This window comes from Rana temporaria, chromosome 1, assembly GCF_905171775.1.
Source record: "Rana temporaria chromosome 1, aRanTem1.1, whole genome shotgun sequence".
Lineage (NCBI taxonomy): Eukaryota > Metazoa > Chordata > Amphibia > Anura > Ranidae > Rana > Rana temporaria.
In genome coordinates, this window is record NC_053489.1 from 130,984,470 (window position 1) to 131,006,892 (window position 22,423).

Genomic DNA, 22,423 nt, shown 5'->3' on the forward strand with positions numbered 1-22,423 from the left:
CCGAGCTGCGAGTCAGCACTATACGGCGCCTGCACAGTCCGCTCTACACGGCGGGCGCAGGCGCCGTATAGCGCCGACTCGCAGCTCGGCTATTTACGTAAATCTGGTGACGCGCCTTGTGCGACATGGGAACTGTTTCACCAGACGTCAATCATCTAACCCAGGGATAGGAACGCCCAGTCCCGCGGGAATCAGAACCCGGAAGCCGGAGAGAAAATCACAATATAACGGTATGTACGGCGATAAAAAAAAAAGACCTGCATACTGTAAATGTCGTTAGTATGCTGGATGTAATGTTAGAAAATAGTTTTTAGGGTGAACCCCCGCTTTAATTGGATTTTTTTTACCAAAGACATGGTTGAAAGCAGGATTCCACCTGCAATTTTTTTTTTTTTAAAGTCAACAGCTACTAACACTGTAGCTGCTGACTTTTAATAAGGACACTTACCTGTCCTAGGAATGATGGGCCCCCGATGGCGATTGCTCAGTCCTGGTGCCTCCATCCTGACTAAGGGAAACTTACTGCGTTTCTTACTGCGCATGAGCGACTCGCACATCGCTTTGAGAATGGGCGGCTGCCTCCTGGGATACACACAGTTCCCAGAAGGCAGCGCGCCTCATTCACCAGAAGACACTGCGATGGAGCACGAAGAAGAAGAGGACCGCGGTGGAGGAAGAGGCAGAAGAGCTACTTCCGAATAGCAACAGCCCTTTCTGGTGAGAATCATTTTTTTTCAGATTTTTAATAAAAAAATTAAAATCAGGGTGGAACTCCACTTTAAATTTATGACAAAATTCGATTTTATTGGATTTCTTTTAAAATAGAATAAAGAAAATATTGTTGTTTTTTTTTCAAAATTTCGCAAAAATAAAAAACAGAGTCGGGAATAAATACTACCAAAGAAAGCTCTATTTGTGCGAACAAAATGATAAAAATGTCATTTGGGTACAGCGTAGCATGACCGCGGAATTGTCATTGAAAGTGCAACAGCACTGAAAGCTGAAAATTGGCCTGTGAAGGAAGGGGGCGAAAGTGCCCAGTATTGATGTGGTTAAAAACAGTAGATACACTGTTATCAGCTTACTAATAGGTGTATTTCTGGCATATAGGCAAGTATTCTGGGCCAGATTCACATAGAATTACGTTACTCCACGGCGGTGTAACGTATCCCATTTACGTAACACCGCCGCAGGTTTACAGCGTAAGTGCCTGATTCTCAAAACCCTTACCTGTAAACTTGCGGCGGTGTAACGTAAATGCGCTCGGCGCAAGCCTGCTCAATTCAAATGGGGCGGGCACCATTTAAATTAGGCGCGTTCCCGCGCCAAACTTTACTGCGCATGCTCCATCGGGTAAATTACCCGACGTGCATTGCGCTAAATGACGTCGCACGGACGTCATTTGTTTAGACGTTAACGTAAATGGCGTCCAGTGCCATTCACGGACGACTTACGCAAACGACGTGGTTTTTTAAATTTCAACGCGGGAACGACGGCCATACTTAACATGGCTTAGAACAACTAGGGCTCAGCCCTAATTTTACGCGGCGTAACTCGACGGAAACAAAGTAAAGTTAGATCGACGGGCAGCACGGACGTTCGAGAATCGCCCTAACTAGTCATTTGCATATTCTACGCCGACCGCAATGGCCTCGCCACCTAGCGGCCGGCCTAGAATTGCATCCTTAAGATCCGACAGTGTAATTCAATTGCACCTGTCGGATCTTAGGGCTAGCTATGCGTAACTGATTCTATGAATCAGTCGCATAGTTAGGACGGCCGTAACACAGAGATACGACGGCGTATCTCTTTTGTGAATCTGGCCCTCTGTGCTTACAGCATTTGTAAATAGAAAAAAAAAAAGGTAATTTTCATGTATTTCTGAGATGCGCTTGTGCTTGTGTTTATCTTTTGAATTTTGCCCAGGCATACACGTCATCACAGATTATAATACATGAGGGCTTTGTATGGCACAGCAGAGCAAAATAAATTAATGGTCAAAGGATGGCAGAGTGGGGTTTGCCATTCAGCAACAGCAAGCATTCCACGCAATCAGCGTGCTTGAACTATACGCAGGTATAATTAAAAGATGTCAAGCCTGAGAGTTCTGATGCTGGGATCCTTTCAAGCAAAAGATTGTGTACAAATGAATAGCTGAAACCTGAATGGGAGAAAGAAGCTGGATGTTCCCATCAATGCATCTAATAGGGCTGTCTGAGAAGAAATGTAAAAGTAAGACTTGTAATTACCCTTTCTCCAGCAGCATCCTCGCTGCATCAAAGTGGCCATTCCTAGCTGCGAACATAAGAGCACTCCATCCATTTTCAGACGTTTCATTAATGATTGAGGATGAATGACTTAGGAGAGCAAACAGCTTGGTAGTATCTCCCAGAGCACAGAAGTTGTGCAGCTGATCAGCCATTTCTTTCCTGGGATTCTGCATTTCTGAAAGGCACAAAAAGTCCAGCATTATTACACATAATAAGTCAATGGCATTAGTGGTTCCTGTACATTATCCAAACAACATGTCATAGGTCCCTTTCAACTGGTATAGAGGAACTCGAGGAAGCCACATAACCTATTACTATTCCAGGAACGCATTATTCATATATTTCTTATCTGTATTTATATAGAATTGACAATGTATGCAGCACCTTATCTACTGTACATTCACATCAGTGCCCGTCCTCAAAGAGCTTACAATCTACGGTCCCTATCTAAAAGACATACAGTGGATACGAAAGTATTCAGACCCCCTTACATTTTTCACTCTTAGTTATATTGCAGCCATTTGCTAAAATAATTTAAAGTGGAGTTTCCATCCCAAAATGTTGTTTTCATTATTGTGCTCATTAGGCCCTGTACACACGACCGAACGGTCCGCGGACCGTTTTCATCGGACATGTCTGCTGTGAGCTTTTGGTCTGATGTGTGTACACACCATCAGACCAAAATCCCCGCAGACAGAGAACGCGGTGACGTAGAAGACACCGACGTTCTCTAACACGGAAGTTCAATGCTTCCACGCATGCGTCGAATCAATTCGATGTATGCGCGGGATTTCGGGCCGCTGGTTATACGTCATAACCAGCGGACATGTCCGATGAGTCGTACTAACCATCGGACATGTCCGACGGACAGGTTTCCAGCGGACAAGTTTCTTAGCATGCTAAGAAACTTTTGTCCGCTGGAAACCTGTCCTCTAGGCCAGGAAACCGGTCCGCTAGGCCGTACACACGGTCGGACATGTCCGCGGAAACTGGTTTCAGCGGACATGTTCGGTCGTGTGTACGAGGCCTTAAAACCTAAAAAAAGAAAGAAAAAAAAAAAACTCACCTGGAAATGCCTGTTGCTATGCAGTCCTACGAAATCTGCCTTCAGAATCACCTAGAATTCTGACATCATCTCCCTCGGCTCCTCAGCACGATAATGCTCCTGGGAAATGTGTGTCATCATTTCCCAGGATGCAGTCCGCTTCCCCATTATTACTCCCCATCCAAGATATCCAGGAAGTAAGTGCTTGTGGGCTACACAATGCCCACAAGCAAAATGACAACGGTGTGGACATAGTTTTATAAACTATCTTTTTTGAATATCTATGCGGAGCGGCGGTGGATTGTAAAATAGTAAGTGACCGGATTTATATTATAAAAACGAATGATGAAAGGACATACATTTAAAAAACGCTAATTGTGGTTGGAACCCCTGCTTTAAGTTCATTTTTTCCCTCATTAATGTACACACAGCACCCCATATTGACAGAAAAACACAGAATTGTTGACATTTTTGCAGATTTATTAAGAAAGAAAAACTGAAATATCACATGGTCCTAAGTATTCAGACCCTTTGTTCAGTATTTAGTACAAGCCCCTTTAATCTAATACAGCCATGAGTCTTTTTGGGAAAGATGCAACAAGTTTTTCACACCTGAATTTGGGGATCCTTTGCCATTCCTCCTTGCAGATCCTCTCCAGTTCTGTCAGGTTGGATGGTAAACGTTGGTGGACGGACATTTTTAGGTCTCTCCAGAGATGCTCAATTGGGTTTAAGCCAGGGCTCTGGCTGGGCCATTCAAGAACAGTCACAGAGTTGTTGTTAAGCCACTCCATTATTTTAGCTGTGTGCTTAGGGTTATTGTCTTGTTGGAAGGTAAACCGTCGGCCCAGTCTGAGGTCCTGAGCACTCTGGAGAAGGTTTTCGTCCAGGATACACCTGTACTTGGCCGCATTCATCTTTCCCACAATTGCAACCAGTCGTGCTGTCCCTGCAGCTGAAAAACACCCTCACATGCTGCCACCACCATGCTTCACTGTTGGGACTAGAGGTAGACCGATATGGGTTTTTCTCTGGCCGATACCGATGCCGATATTTAGAAATCACGGCAGCCGATAGCCGATTTATGATGCCGATTTTTTTGGGCCGATATGTATATATATATATATATATAATGAGATATATATATAATGTAATACACAAAAACAGGTAATGAAAACTTTTGGTCGAAAAAAAAAAAAATATGGGCTAACTTTACTGTTTAGTTTTTTTTTTTTTATTTGTTAAAGTATATTTTTTCCCAAAAAAATTTGTTTGAAAGACCGCTGCGCAAATACCGTGTAACATTAAATATTGCAGCAATCGCTTTTTTATTTCCTAGGGTCTCTGCTAAAAAAAAATATATAATGTTTGGGGGTTCCAAGTAATTTTCTAGCAGAAAATACAGGATTTTTACTTGTAAGCATCAAGTGTCAAAAAAGATTTAGCCTTTAAATGGTTAAACTGAGAATTCTCCTACACGGAGTTCAGTTAATTGATAAGTAGCAACATTGTATATCTTTTCTAAAACTTGGCAGGCTGCCCAGGAGAGAGAGAGAGAGAGAAGTCTTCTACGGGAAGCACTTGCATTGACTTGTATTGCAGAAGCTTTTTGCAAGTCGCGGTGCTGAACTTATCAATCGGCTTTTTTAAAGCACAAATCGGCCGATGCCGATTAATTTAAAAACGCCAAATATCGGTCGACCTCTAGTTGGGACTGTATTGGACAGGTGATGAGCAGTGCCTGGTTTTCTCCACACATACCGCTAAGAATTAAGGCCACAAAGTTCTATCTTGGTCTCATGAGACCAGAGAATCTTTTATTCCACAAAAGTTTTATTGAAAGTTTTTCATAGATGGCATACATAGTACTATAAAACATACAGGACATGGTTTCAACAAAAGGGGAAGGCATGAGGTTCAGTAATCATGGAGGAATGAGCCCGAAGATACTGCCTCTAGGCATCATCAGTAAAAAGGTCACATAAGGAACCTAAAAGTGTCAGGGAGTAATCTATCAAGGAGGATACAGTGCAGTGTACTACAGGCCTGTTGGACTCATGTGAGGATGGGAGACTTCAAGGACAGCACCTGAGTTAAATATATGAGTGTCACAGCAAAGGGTCTGAATACTTAGGACCATCTGCAAAAATTTCAACAATTCTGTGTTTTTCTGTCAATATGGGGGGCTGTTTGTACATTAATGAGGGAAAAAAATGAACTTAACCTCCCTGGCGGGATGATTCTGTCTGGAATTACGTACCAAAAGCGGTACAATTATTTTGCAAGGAAATTTGGCGTTTTATACTGTAGGTCTGTAATTTTTAGGAATAACTCACTTAAATCTGATCAAACAAGAGTCTTGTAGGCATCCCGGGTATGATTTTTTTAAAAAAACAAAATTATAATATAATAAATAATTATAACAAATAATAATATAATTATAATAAAAATTATTCAATAATGTAATCAACTCAAAATCACTGAAATTTGCTCAGTTGCAGAATTGTCGCTGTCATTATTTTAATTTTTTTATGACAAATTTCCCCACAAATCGCTATCGCACAATTCTGCAAGTGATTATAATTTATTATCGCTGTTTTCTAGCTGCTCTAAAACCATTTTTGACATAAAGGGACACTTTTGGTTGCTATGGACAATCTACAGTTTGCAGGCAGAAAGAACAGTTTTTATTATATAAAAGTACATGTAGGGCACTGGGCAGACCACTAGGGACAAGGGGGGGGGGGTGTCTTTTTTACATACAGTACTGTAATCTATAAGATTACAGTATACTGTATGTATTGTGTTTGTTTACTTTTTTGAATTTGGCGCCGATCTCCGCCCCCGTGCGTCGTAACGTCGCAGGGAACGGAGATCGGCGGCACACAGGGACACTGAGAATCGAGCTCGCTCACACAGCGGGGATGCATCGCTGGATCCAGGGACAAGGTAAGTAACTTGTCTGTGGATTCAGCGAGCAGGTAAGCCGCGCCGCTGCACACTCTGCACAGCTACCCCGAGCGTGACTCGGGGATACCGATCCTAACATTAAAAATCCACCCCGAGTCACGCTCGGGTTTACCGCTAAGGGGGTTAAATGATTTTAGCAAATGGCTGCAATATAACAAAGAGTGAAAAATTTGAGGGGGTCTGAATACTTTCCGTACCCACTGTACATACTAGAGCTGCACAATTCTGGATAAAATGAGAATGACATTTTTTTTTTGCTTAGAATAAAGATCGCGATTCTCAAGAACTCTTTTGTTTTAAAGATTTACAACCCCTGAACATTACGTTATCAAACAAGATGGCAATAAAATAAGACATAATACTCTTTGCTTCAATCAAATGTAAAGAAATGAAATGAAAAATAATGTAATGTGTAAAGAAATAAAAAAAAAATGACTATCAAGTTATATATGGGTCTTTGTTTTTAGTTCTCGCGGGTACCAATTACCGATATACCTACCGCAACCTTTTTCTTTTACACTTCAGATATCAGCAATGTGGCAGAGCATTGAAAAGTTATTTTACAAAAGAAATACATTTTTTTATTTTGTGTTTTTGTGTGGCTTATAAATCAACAAATTAGTAGAAGCGACTGCTAATACCCAATAGAGCTCCCACAACTATAAATACTACAAATAAAATCAGAATGGTGCCGCGCTGCTAATGAATAATCAATAAACTATTAAGCAAACTAATTATATGTGTCGTAATACCCAACACAAAGGTATGTACCTATAAATACAACAACCAAAATGCATAATACACTGTGCAAAGAATTGCCAGACTACTCGGCTAGACCAGCTGCAGCTTTCTAGATATTCCAAGGAAAGTGTAACTCCACACCTATGAATCTGTCCTCTAAAGCCTCGTACCATTATCAGATTTTTATTGGACAAAGCGTAGGACTTTTGTCCGAAGGGCGTTGGCCGTGAACTTGTATTGCATACAAATGGCAAAGAATTACAAATGGCAAAGAATTGTCGGCCAACAAACACAAAACGACGTGTTTTTTCAGCTCTTTAGCACCACCCTTTGGGCAACTTTTGCTAATGCTGTGTTATGGTGAGCATTGCTTCTGAGCATATGTGTTTGTACTTTGGAGTGTTGTCCGACGCACTTGTGTACAAGCGATCGGAAAATCCGACAACACACAATTGTTGGCGGACAATTTTAAAGCATACATTTGTTGGCGGAAAATCCAACAATAATTGTCCGATGGAGCATACAAAAGGTCGGATTATCCGACAACAGGCATCACACAATTCCCGTTGGATAATCCAATCGTGTGTATGAGGCTTTAGCTTAATGTTCACACTGCTGCAATCTGATTTGGATTTTCAGTGCAATTATATAGTGTAACTTGGATGTGGTTTGTATATTGTATGGGGCCAACATTGCACTGGAATCTCACTCATTGAAAACAATGGCCCAGATTCAAAGAGCAATTGCGCCTGCGTAACCATAGTTACGCAGCGCAATTGCTTACTTGCACAGGTGTAACGACTTCTCCTGATTCAGAGAGCTTGTTACGCCGACTGTAGCCTAAGATATGCGTGGCATAAGGCTCTTATGCCCTCATATCTTAGGCTGCATTCTTACGCAGGCCGCTAGGTGGCGTTCCCGTTGTGGTCAGCGTATAGTATGCAAATTGCATACTAACGCCGATTCACAACATTACGCGAGCCCTGCGTACGCAGTTTACGTAGTTTGCGTACGTCGGGTTTCGCGTAAGGCTGCACATGCTAAAAGCAGGGGCAGCCAATGCTAAGGATACCCGTCGTTCCCGCGTCGCGAGGTTTAAATTTTATGTCGTTTGCGTAAGTGAATCGTGAATGGCGCTGGACGCCAATCACGTTCACTTTGAAGCAAATGACGTCCTTGCGACGTCATTCGCCGCAATGCACGTCGGGAAAGTTTCCAGACGAAGCATGCGCCCTACGCTCGGCGCGCCTAATTTAAATGATTCCCGCCCCCTACGGGATCATTTAAATTGCGCGCGCTTACGCCGGGCATTTTGCCGGAGCGCCCACGCAATTTATGGAGCTACTGCTCAGTGAATCGAGGGTAGCGCAGAAAATTTGCGGGGGCGCAGGGCAAAAACGGTGCCCTGCGCCTACGTAAAAACTGCGCAAATGTTACTGAATCTACCCCAATGTGATTTCCATTGTCATGCAATTTTGTGTGATTCAAGTCACATCTGAAATCACACTAATATGAACGGAGCCTAAAACTAAACTTAGCCTACATTTACATGGGCGATGGGGCTGTCTGGTGACGTCACCACTTAGTTTAGTGGCGGGAGGCGGCAGAGCTGTTAGACAGCGGGAGCGGGCCTTTTTTTGAAGGGGGTTGGCAGTGGCTGTGGGCATCATGATTGACAATGAATTTAAACGGGGGGGACATTTTTTTACTTTTCCTTTTTAAAGAAAGGACTAAAGTCAAAAACTGCCTACTGTCTTTTTCTACATGAATCTTTTATTTTAGTGACTGAGTAGAGGTACTATAATGAGTAGGTGTACTATGTACCCCATACTCATTCACATAGGGGGCAGGATCTGGGGGCCCCCAGATTCCAATAAGCCCCCCCACCAGCAGACACCCACAGCCACCGGCCAGAGTTTTTGGCGAAGAGGCCCTTGTCAAGGGGGTCAAGGTGTTTTGGGGGGAACCCCCATATGTTGAGGGTATGTGGCCTGGTATGGTTTGGAGGGGGGTTGCTTTCCCCCCTTTCCTGACCTGCTGAAATGTCTGGTATAGAATTTGGGGGGCCCCACGCCATTTAAAAAAAAAAAAGCCATGGGGTTCCTCTCAAAATCCAAGGATTGGGGGACCCCACGCTGTTTTTTTTTCTTCATTTTTTTTATTGCTGCCATTTTTTACATTCAGCGGTGTTCAATTGTTTGTCTCATCCCTGTAACTGATACATTCCACAGGAGAGCTTGTTCTTTTGAAAAACAGCAGACTTACTGGCTAGATCACCAGATGAAAGGAAACCTAAGGCCCCTTTCACACTGACATGTTTTTCAGGCGGTTTAGCACTAAAAATAGTGCTGCTATACCGCCTGAAAAAAATTGTGTCTTCAAAGGCTTTCACACTGAAGCGGTGCGCTAGCAGGAACGCTCCAAAAGTCCTGCTAGCAGCATCTTTGGAGCGGTATAGGAGCGGGGTGTTTACTGCTCCTACACCGCTCCTTCCCACTGAAATGGGAAACCGCGGTAATACCGCCGACAATGCGAGTATTAACTCTTTTTCGGCCACTAGTGGGGGTTAAAACCGCACCACTAGTGGCTGAATATTGCAGTAAATACGACGGTATAGCGGTGCTAAAAATCACGCCACTATACCGCCACCGCACCTCCCGTGCCCAGTGTGAAAGGGGCCTAATGCAGACATTACATCTAAGAACTGGTGACCTGCAATATAATAAACGTTTGCTTTTGGGTTAAATACAACTTTAAGTCCAACCTGGCAGGTCCTCGCACTACTAAGTTGTGAGTGAGTGAGAAACTTATATAGCGCAAACAAATGCGAACTTAATCGCCTCAAGTTGTTGGTAGATGGTAAGCTCCATTTGCACAAGGTATTTCTGTGGCTGGGATTGACTGCTGTGTGTGGATAGCGGCGTCCATTGAATCCGCAATGATAGGCTGTCGCTGGGCGCAGCTATTGGGGACGGATCGCATAGCCACTGTTTACCTGCGCTGATCTTTGTGTGCACCCCGCTGTGATCACTGCGGGTAGTTGCTGGCTGTGTGCAAAGTCCTCAATAGCTGCAGCTGCTGATAGCCTGGCATTGCAGTGCATGGGCCATCCACACTCACCTGTCAGTCATAGAGTCTGACTGCAGTGCACCTAATGAGCAGTGTGAGGGGATTGTATTGTGTGCAGGGGGCTGATCTCTGATATGTATGCCAGAAATAAATGTTATAATATACATAGAAATAATAAGAGATCCCTGATCTCCCCCCTCCTTCTCCTATACACATTACACAATACTAATACAATACATAGCACAGCCTGTGTCCTCCCCCCAGTGCTGGGGGACTATCAGTCTCAGGACACCCTGTGTACACTCTCTCTCCTATAATAATAATGAATAGCCCGGCTCTGATCGCTCTATACCAGACATACAAAACACACTGATCACCTGGAGGACTGCTGGAGGATCCCTGGGTAAGGAAACACACTTCCTACTACCGTACTCCTCCCAAGAGCTGCGCCTCATGCCCTCCACACTCTTCTACACTACACAGAGGATTATACGGAGCTGAGCGTGTATACTAATAAATGCGGTGCTCCCTTTTCTGGAGAATGTATTGTGTAACGTCCAATGTCCTCCTGATGATACAAGGACAGTCCCAGCTCTGCACACACACCTCCCCCACCTCCCTGTCATTGTAGCATGGAGCTGTTACGCTGTATTGTTGTGTCCTCAAATACACATGTGTAATCTGTAGATAGATGATTATGTAGCGCCCTCCTAGGTAGGTGTTAGTGATATTGTTTTTGGTTTCTCTGTTTAACAGGGAGACAGCTAGGCAACTTTAAAGGGATAGTTCACCTTTACCACAAAATTGTCTATGCAGATAAAGGGTATCTGTAGACAGACTTCTCAAGTCTCCCGCGAGGTGCGGGAGTCTCCCGCATTTCTGCGGCTGCTCCCGCACACCCGCAAATGCCTACCAATCTCTCATGAATGATTGGTGCAGCATAAAACAGCTGTGAACAGCCGCTTCTCTCCCTCCCACGGCTGTCAGCTAAAAAGCTATACAGGGAGATCTGTGATCACAGCTGTTTTCTGCTTCTGCACCGATCATTGCCTGCTGTTCTGTGTGCTCCTCGCTCGGCCCCCTCCATATCCTTCTCCGCCCCCCCTGTTCTCCTCCGGCTCCCTCCGTGTCCTTCTCCGCCCCCATTCTCCTCCGGCCCCCTCCGTGTCCTTCCCAGGCCCCCTCTGTGTCTTTCTCCACCCCCCTGTTCTCCTCCAGCCTCCTCCATGTCCTTCTACGCCCCCCATTCTGCTCCGGCCCCCTCCGTGTCCTTCTCCGCCCCCCTGTTCTCCTCCAGCCCCCTCCATGTCCTTCTACGCCCCCCATTCTCCTCTGGCCCCCTCCGTGTCCTTCTCCGGCCCCCGTTCTCCTTCGCCCCCCTTGGTGTCCTTCTCTGCCCCCCGTTCTCCAGCCCCCTCCGTGTCCTTCTATGCCCCCCATTCTCCCCTGGCCCCCTCCGTGTCCTTCTCCGCCCCCCCAGTTCCCCCTCCAGCCCTGTGTTCTTTTTCTGCCACTCCTATCCTCCTCTGCCCCCGTCCCCCGCAGCTGGCTCCCCTCCTACTAATTTCCTTCTCCTATCCAAGTTCTCCAAATAAAATACAAAAACAAATCGCCTAGACTGGTCATTGAAGAGAACGAGCAGAAGAGCGTGTCCTTCTCCACCTCCCATTCTCCTCTGGCCCCCTCTGTGTCCTTCTCCGCCCCCGTTCTCCTCCGACCCCCTCCGTGTCCTTCTCCGCCCCCCATTCTCCTCTGGCCCCTTCCGTGTCCTTCTCCGCTCCTGTTCTCCTCCGGCCCCCTCCGTGTCCTTCTATGCCCCCCATTCTCCCCTGGCCCCCTCCGTGTCCTTCTCCGCCCCCCCAGTTCCCCCTCCAGCCCTGTGTTCTTTTTCTGCCACTCCTATCCTCCTCTGCCCCCGTCCCCCGCAGCTGGCTCCCCTCCTACTAATTTCCTTCTCCTATCCAAGTTCTCCAAATAAAATACAAAAACAAATCGCCTAGACTGGTCATTGAAGAGAACGAGCAGAAGAGCGTGTCCTTCTCCACCTCCCATTCTCCTCTGGCCCCCTCTGTGTCCTTCTCCGCCCCCATTCTCCTCTGGCCCCTTCCGTGTCCTTCTCCGCTCCTGTTCTCCTCCGGCCCCCTCCGTGTCCTTCTCCGGCCCCCTCTGTGTCCTTTCCTTACCCCCCTGTTCTTCACCGGCACCCTCCGTGTCCTTCTACGCCCTTCATTCTCCTCTGGCCCCTCCGTGTCATTCTCCACCCCCATTCTCCTTCATGCCCCTCCATGTCCTTCTCCACCCCCTGTTCCCCTCTGGCCCTGTGTTCTTCTGCTCCTGTCCTCCTCCTCTGCCCCCCGTCCCCCACAGCCGGCTCCCCTCCTCTCCCACCGGCTGCAGGGGGAACTGTCAGGACTTAGACACAGTGAGCGAGATCGCTCCTGTGTCCAGTGATAACGGAGTATAGTAAACTGTGTGTTGCTCAGTTTATGAATGAACAGGAGCCTCTGTCTCCTGTCCATTCATCTTTAGTGCTGAGAAAGGGACTGGGGAATGTGTCCTCAGTCCCTTTGTCTGTCTAAAAGGGGAGATGTCAGGGGTCTGATTACACCCCTGACATTTCACCAAAGCCCCACAAAAAATATAAAAATAATTATTGTAAAAAAATATCCTACTAATTCTCTTCTCCTGTCCAAGTTCTCCAAATAAAATACAAAAACAAATCGCCTAGATTGGTCATTGAAGAGAACGTGCAGAAGAGTGTGTGCACGTGACTGTGTGGAAATACCCTATAACTGGCTTTGAAATAATCAGCGGGAGGCCCAGGAAAACAAATAAACAAGTGGCTCCTGTGGGGGTACCGCTACAAATATACAAATCAGGATTTAGGACTGAATAGATTTCATTATCGCTATCATATTTTAAAGTGGTAGTAAACTCTCTTAAAGTGGAGTTCCACCCATAAATATAACATTACATCAGTAGTTTTAAAAAAATGTCATTAGTCCTTTAAGAAAAAAATTATAATTTTTAGATGCCTTCAAAGTGTTGTTGCTAGGCAGAATAGTTAATCTTCCCCTTCCTGCACCTAGGTGCTTAAAGCGGATGTGCCACTCAAAAAAAATATTAAAAGCCAGCAGCTTCACTACCCGGTTCCCTACGGCGCATGCGTGAGTTGCGCTGCGCCGCTGATTGGCTCACGCTGTGCTCTGGGAGCCGAGTGTTCCCAGAGCACAACGGGGGGGGCGGCGGGAGGCGACGTTCTGCCCGCAGAAAACCCGAATCTGTGTGGCCGGAAGTGGGTGCAAATACCTGTCTTTAGACAGGTATCTGCACCCCCCTCCCCCCTGAAAGGTGTCAAATGTGACACCGGAGGGGAGGGAGGGTTCTGATCAGCGCGACTTCACTTTAGGGTGGAGATCCGCTTTAAGCTTCCTAACCTACACCGCACAGACTCCTGGGAATGTAGTGGGAGTAACTTTCCAGGAGTCTGTGCACTCCCCAGTCTCGAAGAATCATGTGACTTGGACAGTACAGGTGCTGAAACCTGATCTGAAACCTATTACACTGCTTGTGCAGCACTGAGCATGTGCGAGTTCTGCAAGGCTGAAATCCAGGAAGTCATACAGTCTGGCTTCATGATGCCCACACTTAAGATGGCCCCAGTCAATTTCTATTTTATAAAGTGTCTGAATGCTGTAACAACCTAACAAAACGGACCTTAGTTTACAGACTAACTTTACTAGAATACATTAAGCTTGTGTATTACAGGGGTATTTATATTTAAAAAGTGAAATTGTGGCCGGAACTCTGCTTTAATAATAATAAAAAGGTCCCCCTCCAGTCTCCTGTGAAAAAAAGAAAAGCTAGCAGTTACAAAAACTGTAGCTGCCGAAAAAGAGAGTCACTCGCCTGTCCCACAATCCAGCGGTGTGCTAATCCCAGCCTTTTTCACCCACTGTCTTCTTTCCTCTGCATCCTAACTATGGACACCCCACTGTGACAGCTTGCGACTTAACAGCCGGATGCCAACTGCGCATTGTGAATGGTCAAGCAGTCTTCTGGGGCCTGTCACAGTCCCAGAAGACTGCAGATATAACTTTTGACAAGCCGAGATGAGAGATAGAATTGTATGTTGGGGAAGTTTGCTTGTCGGGGAAGGCTGCTAGCAGACTCTATACCCCATTGGTTACCTCGACTCTGCAAATCCTCTCTTACCTCTGACACCTTGGGTTCCATACTGCCATAGCTGTTATAGTAATTAGAAACTCACACAGTGTCAATGAACAACTCAGATATGTTTACTGGGATGAAATAGACACAAAGAATGGCATAAGTAAACACAGCTTAATTTAACAGTGAATAGGTCTCATAGATGCTACACAAGAATACTTGACATAAATCCACTACTAGACACATGTGGACAGGTAGACAGAGGAACAAATACCCAATACTGTATCACATGTATTGCATTTTTTCCCTCTATGTCCTCAACACACAGATTGACAAACTGTAATAAACATACATATATCTATCAATATAACAATGTAACTTGAATAATATTCTATAGGATGACTCCCTGTATTAGTAGTTCAATGCAATAGGCAAAGGAATGTAAGAAAGTTTTGCACAGCAGAGAAGAAATGATCAGTGTTCCTTTAGTTCCAGTTATCTTCAGCTAGCCTGTTGGTTATACTGTTGGTTATACTGCAGTAAATTTGTAATCCAAGATGAAAGATGATAACAAGGATGAACCAAACTGCACCTTATCTGAAGAGATGATAACATGTGTGTGCTCCTCCTTTAACTGTGTTAGAGAAATGTTCACAATACTGACTTTAAAGCACAATGAGGGGATATTAGCCCCACGCGCCTGCTATGTGAGGCCTGTGAAGAAGTTGATTCACATCCATGGAACTAAAAGTATCACCAGCCAGTTTGTGTAAATGTTACTCAGCAGTACTATTGTCAACTATCACAAGGGCTGTGCCCGCTCACCACTATGAACATCAGATAAATAGAGGGTTCCAGCCGGAATTCTTTGTGTCTTTGTCCCGTGGAAATGGTGGCGCCGTGCCACGCTGCAGCTATCGGTGGATTGGGTTGCAGATACCTCCTAAAGGTCTGGAACACAGACCAGTCCGCTGTATGGGAATAGCAATGCTGTCCTCTGAGATCCCTCTGAGGCTGGCGATCCCCGCTGTGTAGGCCGCAGATTCTCAGCACTCCCTGTCACACAGACCTCCTGCTGGCAGTGTCAGAATGGCGTCCAGAGAGCAAAAACAGGCCACACCCACCTTTTAATTTTCTCTCCCAGCAGGCTGCTTTGTGCACACAGAATTATGTTACCTGTGGTCCATATTGGTTCGGCTAACAGTGTCACTTCATCATCCTGGACTACATGTTCCATGATGCATTGCTCTGGGTCATTCTCACAGGAGGAAAGGAAAAAATACACACATAGAGTCCGGCATGCACTAGAGCAGGGATCCTCAAACTACAGCCCTCCAGCTGTTGTAGAACTACACATCCCATGAGGCATTGTAACACACTGACATTCACAGACATGACTGGGCATGATGGGAATTGTAGTTCTTGAACAACTGGAGGGCCGTAGTTTGAAGACCCATGCACTAGAGGGAGCCAAACCCATATAAAACCATAACAACACTGTCCCTTAATCATAAGCACAGTAGCAAACCTTGGCTACAAATAGATTAGCAGACTGCTAAACTATTCACAGGCAACCTCTGTATGTGAGGGGAGAGGGTGTGTGCCTTTCCTCCAATCAGCTGTCTCACAGTGTCTAGCAATAATCCACTCCTACAGATAAATGAGGAAGTGAAAAATCTAACAGGAGGTGCACTTTCTAAACAGTATATAAAGGTGAAGACGGCAGATGTACATGTAAAACCTATGTAGGGAGATTTGTTTAATCTCTGTGTATCATCTGAGGCTGTTCACTTCACTGGGTATACAGTATCTCACAAAAATGAGTACACCCCTCACATTTTTGTAAATATTTTATTATATCTTTTCATGTGAAAACACTAAAGAAATTACACTTTTCTGTAACGTAGTGAGTGTACAGCTTGTATAACAGTGCAAATTTGTTGTCCCCTCAAAATAACTCAACACGCAGCCATTAATGTCTAAACCGCTGGCAACAAAAGTGAGTACACCCCTAAGTGAAAATGTCCAAATTGGGCCCAATTAGCTATTTTCCCTCCCGAGTGTCATGTGACTCATTAGTGGTACAAGGTCTCAGGTGTGAATGGGGAGCAGGTGTGTTAAATTTGGTGTTATCGCTCTAACACTCTCATGACACCTCATGTAACAGAACTCTCTGGGGATCTGAAAAAAATAATTGTTGCCAAGACCATACAGCGGTTTAACAGGACAGGTTCCACTCAGAACAGGCCTCACCATGGTCGACCAAAGAATCTGAATGCACATGCTCAGAGTGTAGCCTGTGGGATTACTACCTTATTCCTTTTACTCTCTCCCTCATTACCCGTAGAAACCTTCACCACCTCAACCCTTCTCTTCGCTACTCTGCTACTGTCTACCTCTATGACAAAATCTCCAAATCCATAGAACTGGTTGTATTCTTCTGCTTCTTTGGTGCATAGCACTGCTAATCTCTAACACATAATGTCTCCGTAGCATTATTTAGTGCCACTCATCTCCTCCTCCTTTCTTCATCACACTAGATATATTCCTACACTTCCCCTCTCCATAGAGCTACTCATCTGCTACACTTGACTTCTCCATAGAACTGTGTCACATTTACATAAATATAAAGATAAGGAAGTTACATGAACCTTACATTACATTGTAATAAGATTCTAATGCTCAGATTTACATTTGCTTTAAAGAGTTGATTTCAGATGCTCCTTTTTTCATGCTCCAAAAAATCTAGATATAAAGCCATGGTTTTGAAAAAATGTTCTTTGCGATCTTTGACTATGCAGTCTAGCAGTCTAGTGCTACACCCAAAAGAGCCGCTTGGTAATTTGGGTAGTCCGTTCTGTGCCTCGACTCCTTTGACACTCCTGGTTGAATGAAAGTTAATGCAAGCACTTATAAGAACACGGGCATAGAGTGCTTTAACTCAGCTGTGAATTAACACCAGGAAATAGACACAGGGCCATTTAGTGGTAAATTAATTCAATGTATTAGTAGTTTGCGCATAAATAAACACACATAAGTTAGGTTCAGACCCAGTCCTTTAGACAGTATAAGCTCTATGCCAAGGTAACTTAGGATAAAGTTCTGTAAAACTAGACTGGGATTAACTCAGGAATCAACAAAGTCGTCAATAAACAGTGCATAAGCATTAACTGCAATGTGAACAATAATACTATATGATGGCTATATGATATCTAGATGATGGCTAGGATATGGTGCAGAGTCCCTTGAGAGGTACCTCTTAGCATAAGCAATAGGTAAAGGGCTCTGTGTAGCATCTGTACAGGGACAGTCTTCAGTCCTGACTCTTCAGCCGGCTAGCATTGGGGACCAGTTTTGCACATGAGAATAGTCAGTCAAACCAGACGGCAACAATTGGACTACTAGATGACTGTTTAGTCAGTTCCTAAAGGGCTCAGTCTCTAGCAGCAGATACTAAACCCCCACAGCAGCAGTTCACCAGTCCCAGTGATATGGTCTGGTCATACACAATAATTTGTCCAGTCTCTGTTCTGCAACTAAGGTGACTCTGGCTGTTGGCACATCTGCACTCAAAACTCTGGATCCTGCTCAGGCCATTGTTATGCAGCAGTGGTGGTGCACACTGGACAGTGGTGTGCACTGTCTGTGCTCCCTCATGGGCAGAGGAAGCTATTTCATGTGCAGCTTGAAAAAAGCAGCTCTTTCCCTTCCTTCTCACAATCTCCCTCAGGGAAATGCAGTTCAAAAGCTCTTGATTACAGTAGAGTCTCTCTCCTCTGGATTACAGTTCCTACAGTACAGTGCTGCCTGACTGCCTATTAGACTCCTGCTCAGCAGCTCCCTCCACTTGCTGATATGGCTGTTAACCAGTTCAGCACCACAGGACAGAAGCTACAGAGAACAGCTGTAGCTAGCCAGTGTTTCTCTCACCCTCTGTTCTAAGCTGGCCATAGTTTGAATATTGGCTGGTTCAGCATGGGTTGGCTTCAAGATTCAAAACACCTTACTACAGTTGGATTACAGTTGCCAAATTTAGGATAAAGTAATGGTCACATAGTGAATTTAGATTTTCGAATCCAGTGTAGGAACACTCTGGTTGCAAAGCTAAAATCCCCCTTCCTAAAATATATCTTCTACCCAGATCCTATAGTTTAAAAAAAATCATAAACATGGCCAGTTTAAATTGGTACTAAAGGTTCACATTTAGAAAAAATAAAAATAACAAACATGTCATACTTACCTCCACTGTGCAGTTCGTTTTGCACAGAGTGGCCCCGATCGTCCTCTTCTGGGGTCCCACATCGGCTCTCGTGGCTCCTCCCCAGAAATAGCTAACCTTTCTGGGAATCTCTCTCCCAAAGGGGGTTACCTTGCGGGCGCGCTCCCGTGTCATACACTCGGCGTACATAGTGTATGACTCGGCCTCACCCCCCGACGGCTGTGTCATTGGATTTGGTTGACAGCAGCAGGAGCCAGGGACTACGATGCGGGATTGCGCCCACGGAAGTTCGGGGCTTAGGTAAGTAAAACGGGGGCTGGGGCTGGAGAGGGCAAGATATGCATTAAGGTGAAAAAACACAAGGCTTTACAACCCCTTTAAACTGAGCATATAGCCCCATACACACGGTCACACTTTTTGCCAACCAACTTCAAAATCTGCAAGTTTTCTAATTTGTCTGACCGTGTGTACGCTCCATCGGACACACTTTTTCGGGTTTCATCCAACAAAAAGTTGGGTCTGCAAACGGACCAACTTTTCGGCAACAAAAGTCCGATGGTGCCTTGTCTGACTGTGTGTACAGCAATCCAACCAACTTTTGGACAAAGTGCAAATACGCATGCTCAGAACCAATGTTAAAAGCAACAAACAATAGCAGAAGTTAACCAAAGGGTGGCGGTAAAGAGCAGAAAATAGCAAAAAAAACACGTGATGTTAGGAAAGTTTTAGAAAAGTTTGCAGAAAAGTCTGACTGTGTGTATGCTATGGGTGTAGCCGGACAAATCAATTAGGAAAAAAATCCAAGGGAAATTTTGTTGGATGTCTGACTGTGTATGAGCATTTAGGCTAACCTTCTTACTTATATGGCTGAAAAGGTTAAAATGTTTAAATGGTATACAAAAATGTTCAAACAGCATGTCAAAACAATCAGCATATTGATAGAAGCAGCTGAACTTTTATTGAAGCCTGGCTAAAAATTGCTTCAATAAAAGCAAGTGGTTCTTCTGGTTTTAACCACACTTTGAGAATTGCAAGAGGGTGAGCCAGAGGCACTGATGAGAGCACTATGACATTTTACAACTTGCATGTGGGGCCATATGTCGAAATATTCAAATATCACTCTCTCAAATGGAATATGGTAACCTGAAAGTCTGAGCCATGATCAGGGTACAGCAATCCCTTATTATGTAATTATCTTTTTTGATTGACACATTGTTTTTGTAATGAGCTTACTGCTTTTCCCAAAGGTCTGCACAGAGTTACAAGCCAAATTTGTCCCCTCTGATTGGAGTTTCATATTTTCAAGCCTCATTTACTTTAAAAGGGATGCAGCTTTTTCCATTAGAACACTGTCCTAGAGAAGGCAGACCCATTTCAGAAATCTGACAGGGCACAATGGGAAAAAGCAAAAAAAAAAAAAAAAAAAAAAATATATATATATATATATATATATATATATATATATATATGTTGGTAATCCATATCTGTGCACAACAGTTCCGGATCACCACCCATCCTTTATAACCTAAAAATGATCACAGTAACATTTACACATACAGCATATAGTTCCAGCCAGAAACACATTACAGCTGAAACATGTTTCAATTAAAGCGGTGGTTCACCCTCCTTCACATCATTAGACCATTACATTCGGCATCGTAGCGCGAGCTACGGTATGCCGGTCCTAAATTTTTAATCCCCGTACTCACTGTGCTATCGATGATTGAAGAATCCGACTCCCGCGGGGAATGGGCGTGCCTATGGAGAGGGAGGATGATTGACGGCCGGCTCTGGCACGTCACGCTCCCCGAAGACAGCCGGAGTAGGTCTCGGGTCTTCACGGCGCCTGCGCACAGGCTATGCGCAGGCGCCGTGAATAGCCAAGCCTATTTCGGCTATTTCCGGAGAAGCGTGACGTGCCAGGGCCGGCCGTCAATCACCTTCTCTCACCATAGGAACGCCCATTCCCCGGAATCTTCAATCATCGATAGCACAGTGAGTACGGGGATAAAAAATGTAAGACCGGCATACCGTAGCTCGCGCTACGATGCCGAATGTAATGGTCTAATAAAAAAAAACATTTTTTTTTTTTTTAACAGGGTGAACCCCCGCTTTAAGGACAGCTAATTATGTAATCCTTTAATACAGTGATAAAAAAACAAAACAACAAACAAAAATGGTACCATTAATCAACACTCAAAAAATACCAAAATAAAATAATCAAAATCTTTATTCAACCCTTTAGGTGCTAAATTATCTAACTGAGCAATGCATGTAACATCTTTTTGTCCCAGTCTAATGCCGCGTACAGACGGTCGTTTTTTGTGATGAAAAAAAAACGACGTTTTAAATCATGAAATAAAACGACGTTTTTGAAACATCATTTTCAAAAACGACATTGCTTACACACCATCGTTTTTTCACAATGCTCTAGCAAAGCGAGGTTACGTTTCACCACTTTTTTCCATTGAAACTAGCTTCTGGGCATGCGCGGGTTTAAAAACGTAGTTTTAAACATCGTTTTTTGGTACACACAGTCAATTTCTGTGCAACAAAAAACGACGTTTTGAAAAACGACACAAAAAAAAGAGCATGTTCGAATTTTTTTTTGTTGTTTTTCAGAAGACATAAAACAACGTTTTCCCCCACACACGATCATTTTAAATGACGTTTTCAATAACGTCGTTTTTTTTCATCACAAAAAACGACCGTCTGTATGCGGCATTAGCCTCGGTTCACACTATAGCGATGCAGGAACCAGTGCGATTCCAGTGTGGGTTCCCGCATCGCATCTCTCTCACACAGGGACGGATCCAGAGTCAAGTCTCGGGAGGGGCACTGCCAGAAAATACATTTTTTGCGTGCAATTTATTAGGCAAATGACTGGTGTTGGTGCTTCAATCATCCTGGCACCATGGTTGTTATGGTATCCTGCTTATTTATATTATTATATAAAATTAAATAGTTCAACTCACCATAATGCAGAATCAGTGGGAGCCCTGAGTCTGTCACTTGCCACCGTCGCCACCAGATGCAGATTGTCACCTGCCAGAAGTTGCGGATTGTCACTTGCCATGTCACCTGCCAGAAGTTGCGGATTGTCACTTGTCACGTCACCTAACACACATTGTGGATTGTCACTAGCCACATCACCTGCCACAAGTTGCAGATTGTCACTTGCCCGTCACTTGCCATAAGTTGCAGATTGTCACTTGCCACATCGTCTGTCACTAGATGCAGATTGTCACTTGCCACACGTTGCGGATTGTCACTTGACACGTTACGTGCCACACATTGCGGATTGTCACTTGCCACGTCACCTGCCACACGTTGCGGATTGTCACTTGCCACGTCACCTGCCACATGTTGCGGACTGTCTCTTGCATGCTACAATTGTCACTTTCTTGTGTCCCAGAGTGAAGTCAGGCAGCAGAGAGATAATTGAATCTCTCTGCTGCCCGCAGCTGCCTGCACAGTGAGGGCAAAACTGTGATGCATGCTGATTTGCGAGCCACCTGCTCACCTGCTGACTGGCTCGCCCTTTCACCCCCGAGTCGCCTGCCCGCTGAGCCGCCCGCTCATAACCCACCCGCCGAGCTGCCCGTCCGCCCACTGATCCACCCGCTTACTCACCCACCTGCCGAGCTGCCTGCCTGCTCACTCACCCACTGACTGGCCCACCGCACCCGCAACTAATTCCTTGGGGTGACAATTGCCCTGTTGCTCCCCTGGATCCGCCCCTTCTCCAAGCAGTTCATACTGCTCTCTGTGAACTGCTGCAGTGCGAACTGTGGATTCGGACAGGAATCAGATTGCATGAGTGTAAACACATATGTGTAAAACCAGGCTCAAAGTAAAAATAAGGGCAAAAGTTTTTTGGACAGAGTGAGGAAAAATTAGAACCAGGGATGTGCAGTGAGGTCAGTGGCTGGTGTGGCA

At 44.8% G+C, this 22,423-nt stretch overlaps 1 protein-coding gene across 1 annotated transcript in view; it reads right to left on the bottom strand.

Annotated features, from left to right (window-relative positions):
- NUDT12 (nudix hydrolase 12) overlaps window positions 1–10,577 on the bottom strand; it is a 46,009-nt gene extending 35,432 nt beyond the window's left edge. Inside the window, exons 1-2 of the mRNA XM_040343049.1 lie at window positions 10,473–10,577; window positions 2,250–2,445 (exon numbers count right to left, since the gene is read on the bottom strand). Of these exons, the coding sequence (XP_040198983.1) occupies window positions 2,250–2,443 (194 nt within the window). The 5' untranslated portion in view covers window positions 2,444–2,445; window positions 10,473–10,577. The remainder of the gene's footprint in view (window positions 1–2,249; window positions 2,446–10,472) is intronic.
- Between the last annotated feature and the right edge of the window lie 11,846 nt (window positions 10,578–22,423).